Source organism: Equus asinus, chromosome 20, assembly GCF_041296235.1.
Source record: "Equus asinus isolate D_3611 breed Donkey chromosome 20, EquAss-T2T_v2, whole genome shotgun sequence".
NCBI classification, from domain to species: Eukaryota; Metazoa; Chordata; class Mammalia; order Perissodactyla; family Equidae; genus Equus; species Equus asinus.
In genome coordinates this window covers 20,456,708-20,466,305 of record NC_091809.1, presented here as the reverse complement: position 1 = coordinate 20,466,305, position 9,598 = coordinate 20,456,708, and the positions used below count along the sequence as shown (strand labels likewise).

The 9,598-nt window shown below is 41.1% G+C and overlaps 1 protein-coding gene across 1 annotated transcript; it reads right to left on the bottom strand.

Moving 5' to 3' along the window:
- Positions 1 to 360: 360 nt before the first annotated feature.
- On the bottom strand, positions 361 to 1,293 carry LOC106827780 (olfactory receptor 7A5-like). The gene has a single exon (XM_014835850.3). It carries the CDS (start codon positions 1,291 to 1,293, stop codon positions 361 to 363), a length of 933 nt encoding a protein of 310 aa, XP_014691336.1.
- Positions 1,294 to 9,598: the final 8,305 nt, after the last annotated feature.

Below are 9,598 nucleotides of genomic sequence, written 5' to 3'. Positions count from 1 at the left end.
GTAAATATTGTCAAATGAATTTGATAAGAACTAGCTATGCTTATTGATAGAATGCAATATTTCATAATTCTTATTCAACTATTCTGAGTCAGTACTTGATGTGGCTAGAATCAACCTGCAGTGCTGGAAATCGAAGCTGAGGTGTAGTAATGGATAAGTAAAAGGACAGAGGAGGGCAGAACTGAGAATAACAGAGAAGTCACATTAAGAGGTTTATACAGAGTACTCACAGGGCAATTCTGACCAAAATCACATATGGAGGTGGGTGAGGAGCAAAATCCTGTGTGATTAAGAGACAGAATTTCTTTAGCTAACTGCTGCAGCCACTGTCAGTTCAAAATCCGAGGGTGGGTGTTCTCATCACTGAACATAGAGTGTTCTCCTGAGAACTTTTTGTAGAGCCCTCTTGATGTCTCTGTTCCGCAGGCTGTAGATGAAGGGGTTCAGCATTGGAGTGACCACGGTGTACATCACTGAGGCAATCATGCCCCTCCAGGAAGATGAGTCAGAACTGAGATACACACCAAGGCCTGTCCCATAGAATAAAGAAACCGTGGACAGGTGAGATGCACAGGTAGAAAATGCTTTATATTTCCCATTGGCTGATGGGATTCTCAGGATTGAGGAGACAATTTGAGTATAGGAGAAAAGAATGCCTGAGAAGGGAGCAATGCCAAGAAAGCCAGCTACCATATATAAAATGATGTGATTGACAAGTGTGTCTGAGCAGGCAAGCATGAGAGCCTGAGCAAGTTCACAGTAAAAGTGTGGAATAACGTGATTGGCACAGAAGGACAGTTGCAACATCAACAGACTCTGGATCAGGGAGTATGACAAGCTGACAAACCAGGACACAAGAACCAGCAGGCCACATAGGTGGGAGTTCATGATAACTGGGTAGTGCAATGGGTGACAGATGGCCACAAACCTGTCATAGGCCATCACAGTGAGGAGAAAAGTGTCCATACCTCCAAAAACCATAAAAAAATACATCTGGGTGATGCAACCTACATAGGTGATGGATTTGCTCCGTGTCTGAATGTTCACTAGCATCTTTGGGACAGTGGTGGAAGTAAAACAGATATCAGCCGAGGACAAGTTAGAGAGGAAGAAGTACATAGGAGTGTGGAGGTGGGAATCAGAGGTGATGGCCAGGATGATGAGCAGGTTCCCGAGCACAGTGACCACAAACATAGACAGAAATAGCCCAAATAGGATGAGTTGATACTCTGAGTCTTCTGAAAATCCCAGGAGTAAAAATTCTGAAATACTTGTCTGATTTCCTGGTTCCATGTTGCTGACACAATCAGCTAGATGATTGATAAAGGGAAAGAACATGAAATAGACACTGGACGGACTCTAGAGTCTCTCTACTTTTTTAATTTCTTTTTTTCTTAAAGATTGGCACCTGGGCTAACAACTGTTGCCAATCTTTTTTTTTTCTGCTTTATCTCCCCAACCCCCCCCCCCCCCACCCCACCCCGGTACACAGTTGTATATCTTAGTTGCAGGTCCTTCTAGTTGTGGGATGTGGGACGCTGCCTCAACGTGGCCTGACAGGCAGTGCCATCTCCGTGCCCAGGATCCGAACCCTGGGCCGACGTAGCAGAGCCCGCGAACTTAACCACTCGGCCACGGAGCTGGCTCTTACTTTTTTAATTTCTTAAGTGAAGGATTGAGCATAAACACTTTAACATGACAAAATTTAGGAATCTTGCATTCTATTATTTGTTATATGCGACATCCATAATGTTGCTCCACCTCCAGGACATTCATCAATCCTCTTTATCTCTGGCTTAGAATCATCAAATCTTAAAAGTTAAGAGCAACTTTGAACCATTCTCATGCTAACACAAATGTGGAACATGAGCTCCAGTCAAGCTCAGTAACTTGATCTTTGTTGTCTGCCTTTTCTGGGACTCAGCGAAGGGTCAGACATTCGTGTCTCAAAGGTGATAAAATTTGAGGGAATATTTCAAATATCTGGATGGAGTATTGGAGGATGAGTAGAATGGAGGTTTACTTCTCAAGGAGAAAAAAAAAAGAAAGAGAGAAAGAAAAAGAAGATGTTTTCACCAAATAATAAACCACATTCATAAATGCTTAATGTTTCCTGCAACACGTATCATCAACATCCTGCAGGAGCAGGTCCAGATGTTTCCTGGACATTTTCCACTTAACGAAATTGCCTTCATCTGTGAAGTTAACGATTGGTTAAACTGTCCAAGGAAAGCATGGATAGCAAGACCTAAACGACTTCAGTACTATAAGCTGAGATACTACATAAGTCACAGATAGAATTTTGAGTAAAATCCTCTATGGTGCTCATTAAATACTAGAGGGAGAGAGAAAGTGCACCAGGATGTTTGCATATGAACCTCAAAAGGTGAGGATCAGATGTGGCCCTCACATTAACGTGACATTTAGAATTTGGCTGTGACGATGAGGGCACCTATGTAGAACCCATATGCTGTCTGACTCTCTCCACTCTAAGTCCTGGGGGTCCTGTCCCTAGACAGAAAGGAATGGGTCACGTAGCACAAGGAAGAATAAGAGATTATAAAATGATATTCATTCTTCTGCTTTGCCTTGTTAGAAGTATTTTTGCATACTTACAATTCTGTAATGCCCCTAACTAGAAAGGAAAAATGCCACCACTGGCTGTCATCACTGTCAGTCTTCTTAGGTATAAAAAATGAAAGCAGATAATGTCCCTGGAGTGATAAAAAAAAAAGGCCATATTTTATGCAAATTCTTTAACTATGGATGTTCATCTTTGTTCTGACCTTTGGAGGATGAGGAGTTTACAATCAGCTCTGGTGGTTTCTGACTCATTGGGAGGTATTCTAAACAAATTATCATAATGCATCTCTAAACTATGACAGTTTCTAAAAGATTCTCTTGACTTTTAATAATTGTGGCTTGCTCTCTTCATTCCAATTTGTTTTATTGGGCAGAATAGAAGAGAGTGCATGGGAAATACCCAAGATTCTGGGTCTTCCCTGGAGTGTGCTGTGCATGTTAGTAGCATCAACTGCATTGGACAAGAGGAAACAATGTTATTTCCTACTAGATCTATTGCAGGGCTTCCTTCATGGTTTCCAGCTTCACCTTCAACTCCCCCACACAGCCACTTGATATTTCCAAAATAAAAATCTGATCATATCACTTGCCTACTTAAAATCCTTAGAGCACCTTCCTGCCACTTTCTGAAAACATCCAAAGTATCCTAGCTCCACTTTGACCCTCCTGCCTTATTTCTTCACACTTCTCAAGTCTTACCCTAAATTCTGATCCTTCTGAAAATCTTCCCTCTGCCAATATGTGTCATAATCTCTTATGTCCTGGAAATTTTTCAAGACCTTCTCCCTCTGCCTAAACCTGTCTCTAGTATCTTGTCTTAATTCATACTTGATGTTCTGTACTTGGCACAGCTGTCACCTGCTTAGGTGATTCCCAACCTCCCCTGGTTTCAATACCATCTGAGTTCTTAGCACACAGGAGACTCTCCATATTGGGCTGGAGGCTGAATTAATAAATGGAGGAGCATAGAAACCAACACTTTTCCATTGTTGCAGCTCATAGTGCCTGATTCCTGGGTGTCTATGGCCCAAGAATTTTCAGCAACCCTTGCCCTTCAAGAGTTTACTACATGGAGAGGATAAAAGAAGGAAGATGCTGGTGCAAGAAAGGTAGAAAGGGAGGCAGAAAAAGAATATAAATTTCTTCTCATTAAATAGCCAGGACCTCCTGTCAACCATCATTTCCAATGTTGACCCCTCACCAGTCCCAACATTATAGCTTATTCTCTCTTGCTCTTACATCTACCTACTCTCTCACCTGGAATCTTTACCCACAGAGGCATCAGCAACAGCTTTTCCATAGCATTTCTCTGAAATACCTATGTGCATGTCTCGTACTTTCTGTTCTAATTATCTAGAGGCACAAACAGGAAGTAAGTGAGAGACTCAATAGGAAAATTACACATTTCCAAGAAATTTCACAAAGGATTAATTATCTCAAAGTTATTTTCCTGAGATTATAAATGAGGACACTCATCATCTTCCAAATTCCCTTGCTGGAGGTACCTCAACATTCATATTCTCACTTGACCCCTGAATGATGAGAACTTGCCTCCTTTGTACTCTATCCTCAAACACTTGAAGATCCAGTTTCCAGGAGAAAGCAATAGCAGGAAAGTGGATAAAGATTCTTATTCCTTTACCTCTGGTTACAGGACCCTCAAGGCCTGGAAATGAGAGAACCAGAGGATGGGCAGACACTGGAGAGATGCCCCCTGTCTCTTTCCCCCTGGTGATATTCTAAGCATTGCCTTATGTCTGCCCTTCATCCTTTCAGGCTCATATGTAAACCTCCTGGTGCAGTGTCTTTCTTCTTATGAGTATTTAATGAGCATCGTAGAGGATACAACTCAAAATTATTTTCATGACCTTTTCTGACTCGAGGAGTGGTTAAACAAAGAGTCAGCCCCTGAATCTGGAATGTGTTCTCAGGTGCATATTGCTTCCCCTGAGAAAGAGATGTACAGTCCATGCAAACTTTTAAGATTTAGAAAGTAATTATGTTTGGTGAAAGTAAGTTGGTAATTATTTGGCCAGAGAGATGGTTTTATTCCTAGGATAGTCAAATGTTGCCTCCTCATGTTCTAGGATAGTCAAATATTGCCTCCTCATGACAAATAAAAAGATTGAGACAACAAAAAAATATTCCATGAGAAAAATAAAGGACACAAAGGAGAGAAACTGGTGAGAATCAATATTGCTCTGATGGACAAAGCAGGTATGGCTGCTTCAGGGTTTGTGCTTAGGTTCTCAGAATTCAAATCCACTGCAATGATTACTTCTTTTGTAAAGTCCCACCTGGGATTGTAATAGTGGCTGAATTGTGATTCAAATGGTTCATGCAATTATGAATAATAACATTCATCATAGGAAAAAGTTTCCCAACATTAGAAACCTTTTAGGATCATAGGTTAGAAATTATAAGTAGAGAATACAGTCATTTGTCACTTACACTTCCCCATTAATCCATGCACCAAATAAATATGTCCTATTCTGTTTCCAGCATCTAGTCTTAGTGGGAAATTTCATTGAGGCATTCTAGGAGGTAGAGAAGAATTGAAATATACTGTTTGCCAGTCACAGAAAAAGTTCTGGAAGACATTCTGCAAGAAGGGCTTCTTTCAGACAGGCCAAGTGTAAACTGTTGGGGATATGAGGATTAATGGTGTGTTTTTTGTCCTCAGGGAGCCCACCTTCCAGAGGTAGAGATGGATGCGGAAACTGGTCATTGTAATACAGTGGACTAAATGCTAAGATAAAGGCAGTCTGCAGAGTAGTGTACAGAGAGGAGTCCAAAATACAACCTGGAGTGATGGAGTCAGGGATAGATTCCTGGAGCTGAGTGAGAAGTTATTTAGGGGAATGATTGAGTGAGTAGGGGCTTTTCTGGCAGAGAAGAGAGCAATGGAAAAGACCCATGAGGAAGAAGTAGCATGGGACAGAATGCTCTTAACAATTTGCTGAAGGATAAAGTGGGAGATGGGAATGATGAAAAATGAGGTTGGAGAGGCAAGCAGGGACCACATCTCCAGGAACCTTGAAAAGGATATTGGATAAAGGATGGGTGCTGTCAGGGACTGCAAGCAAAGGAGTAGCACGATGCATATTACAATTTTCCCTGGTGCATGGAGTGAAATGTGGATTTAAGGCAGGCAAAACTAAGGGCAAAGGGAACTTTTTTGGAATCCTCATGTCCTTAGAGTTGCAGGGACCAAGCCACTTGTTTTATGGAGGAGGAACAAAGGCCAGAGGAGGTGAGGATATAATTCCAATATCTTTATAATGATTCCATGTCGCTACTTAAGGATATGACCTGAGACCAAAGTGAAATTAAGAGGAACTATGGGGAAGGGACATGTGAGTTTCAATGTTTCCCAGAATGTTCCCAGATAAAAAGGGTGGGATGTCAAGAGGGGACTGGATGTTGGACTTTCTTCTGTGCACTTTCCCTCTCTCACCCATCCCACCCCAGTCATTACACACTGCAGTCTTAGATACATGGGAACACAGACCCTCCTCTGTTGAAGGTCTCTAATCAGAACTTTGAATAAGGGTACAGAAGGAGCAAGAAGAGCAGAACCTTTTGGATAAGCAGGAAATGTTCCCAAGCAAATTAGGATAACAGAATTCAGAAAGCTCTGTCTAGGCTGAATGAAGATAGAGGCTCTGGAGTTCTTGGGCCAGGTAATAGGATAAAAGAGCAAGAACAAATACAGACTCCACTGTGAAGGACACAAAGCTCTACCAGTATCTGGTGGCATCCATTTCTATACTCACACTGGTAACTGTGCCACTACATAGTGTGGTCCTGGGAAGTGCTATAGTGTCAAAGAGTGGACCAGTGTTTAGCCTCTTCCTTCCCCTTCCTACATTCTCCATCAGCCATCCACTCACATAATATACAATTGAAGTAAAAACTCACTATGCAATGGCAGCTTCAAACAAGGAGTTCAGCCATTCACTCTCCCAAGAAATTAGCCCCTAGAGCTCCTTCTCCATAGACATCATTGGGTTTCCACTGCCCTGTTCTTAACAACAGTAAATATTCTTTCTATTTGGCCACCTCTTTTCCCTATTTCCCACAACACTTACTGGACCATGCAGGCTTGGCAATGTCGGCCCACCACAGGGACCAGCTCCTCTGAATCTTTCTGTCTTACAGAGGATGAGTGATGAAGGCAGAAGGTCTGTCCCCAAAAGAGCAGAGATACAGAGCCAAGCATGTTGTACAGGGCCTGGCTGATTTCTCCTGGAGAAGGCATGAGTGTCTTGAGCCTGGCACATGGGAACCTTGGTGACTATAAGTTGATGTGTTACAGGTTTTGTGGCCCTGGGGGTTGAATCCCCTGTGAAGCTTGTTAGATAAATTGATCAGCGGATCTTCCGCTCCTGATAGTTTGACTCCTCAAGGGCAGGGACCACACAGGAAGGGGTGTCTGACCTGCCAATTCCTTATCCCTGGGAGACTAGCAGTGGGACCAGTTGTGATTCCTGTCTTCTGTGTCTTTATCCTCTGGTAAGAATCACTCTAGTGTTCCTTGGATCTCTACTTGGGGACAAATGTCAGCATTTTCTGACTTATAGTTTCCTCATCAGGAAGATGGTTGAGTAAGGAATGGTCACAGGATTCACTAGGGTAACGTTTCCAAATGTTAACCTTGACCAGAATGACCTTGAGGATTTGTTAAAACACAAGGTTCTGAGTCCTACCCTCAAGTTTCTACTACCTATTTCAGTAGGTCTGGGTTTGGATGTGATCAGTTTGATTTTTCACAAATTCCAAATTTTGCTGGTCCCCATGATGATCCTTTGAGAATCATTGCCTGAGGGCAATGTTCCATCATTTTAGCTTTATCAAAACTATCAGTTGAGGTTTTTGTTATTATATAGCTTACCATTTTATCCCAGACTTACCTGGTCAACATCTCCAGGGAAAAATCTGAGAATATACTTTTAAAAGAAAACTACAACAGCTTTATCTTGTTTATATTTTGTTTATATTTTTGTTTTGGATATACACACACACATATATATAAAACAAAATTTGCCGTTTTGATGATTTTTTAATGATACAGTTCTGTGGCTTTAAGCACATTCACAATGTTGTGTAACCATCACCACCATCCATTTCCAGAAATTCTTCATCATTCCACAAAGAAAGTCTGCACAGATTAAAAAAAGAACCCTCAATTTGTCTCTCTCCCAAGCCCCTGGGAGGCTTTGTGTCTCTATGAATTTGCCTATGGTAGGTACATCATTTAAGTGGAATCATATAATGCTTATCCTTTTGTGTCTGGCTTATCCCACTTAACATAATGGTTTCAACCATGATGCAACATGTATTAAAATTTCAGTCCTTTTGAATGCTGAGTAATATTCCATTGAATAGATAGGCCACATTTTGTTCATCCTTTCATCCGTTGATGGACACTTGGGTTGTTCCATATTTTGGCTACTGTAATTAATGCTGCTATGGACATTAGTGTACAAGAATCTATTTGAATTCCTTCTTTCAATGCTCTTGAATATATACCTAGACATGAAGTTGATGGATCCTGAGAATCTGCTCTTAAAAGCATACCAAATGATCAGACATTCTAGGAAACACTGTCCTAGGGCATTGAACAATAAATCTTGGAAAGTCCCAATGACCCCTATTCTGTACTTTGGTAGTTCTTAAGAGAAAACAAAAGAGGTGGAAAGTCAGGATGTCAGATTAGTGGATCTGATGGTCTTGACAAGGGCTTTGTACCTAGGGGTAACTTATTACTTAGCCAAATCTTTACTGAAAGATTTAGGCCAAGTACTGTGTAAGATCCCAGTGTTAAATGGTAAACAAGACACCAGATGGAATTCCATCATAAAATGAAGAAAGATCATTAGTTAATGCCTTGAGAGAGGGGCAGATGTGTTTTCTGAAGAACAATTTGGGTTGAAATGGCAACTTCCATAGTATATATCAGAATTTTGGCTTTATTAAATCACATTAAAATTCTAAAAGTGAGCAAAAAACGTACTTATGATAGGCATTAAAATGAGAGAGGTACAGTACAGTGGGAGAAATCAAGTATAGGAAAACATCACAGGGGTCCAAGACATCCAAGTATCCCCAGGTACTTCTCTCAGAAGCCCAGGATGTGTGTTATCTTCAAATTGCAAACCACCAAGATAAGTGCAGATATCTCTTTGTCAGGAAAGCAAAGGCATGAGTTTACTGAAATGACAGTTATACCCCATTGGTCACAGAGCCAAAACTTGGTCACATAATCCAGTTGCAGACCATGGATCTATTAATTTTCAATAGAAGATGGATCAAGCTGATACAGAAACTTCTGGGCGAGCTATATTTCACTTCTGTCTTGGAGAAGAGTTAATATCCTGATTCCAAGTGACCCTGGAAATAATCCTCCAGTTACTAAAGACCAGTTGCAAGATAATCCTATCCTCATACACCCATCGATAAGGGAAATAACTGAATAAACCGGGAAATCATACTTTGAAATCCTATGCAGCATTTTGATTAAAAAACAGTAAAGCAATATAATCAATAAAATACCATCTGGTTAAAAACACAATACATGATTACACATTTTCTGTGGTTATTTATATATATATATGTGAAAGAATAGAAAATGTGTCAAGCTAGATGAGGGATGGCCACCCTAAACACCCCTTTCTCCCGCATGCAGAAGCTCTGGAAAGTATAATTGGTGCCAAGAGGAGGCTAGGTTGAACAGTATATGAGACAGATGGACCATCTGTTTCCTGTCTCTCCGCAAGGATTTTCTCTCTTAGTATTGGTCAGAGAAAAGAAGAAATTGAATATATTGAGTTGTGGAGATTGTATCTTGCTTGATGTGATGCCCTAGAAACGAGACCTTCAACTGGGGTAATTGTTGTCTATTGGTGTCAGAATGAATTCAAGCCCTGTAGCCTTGGGGACAATTGCATGGACACTGTCAGGAAAGGAACGCAGATTCAGGTGAGCCACAGGCAGGGCCATAATGTTCAGAAAC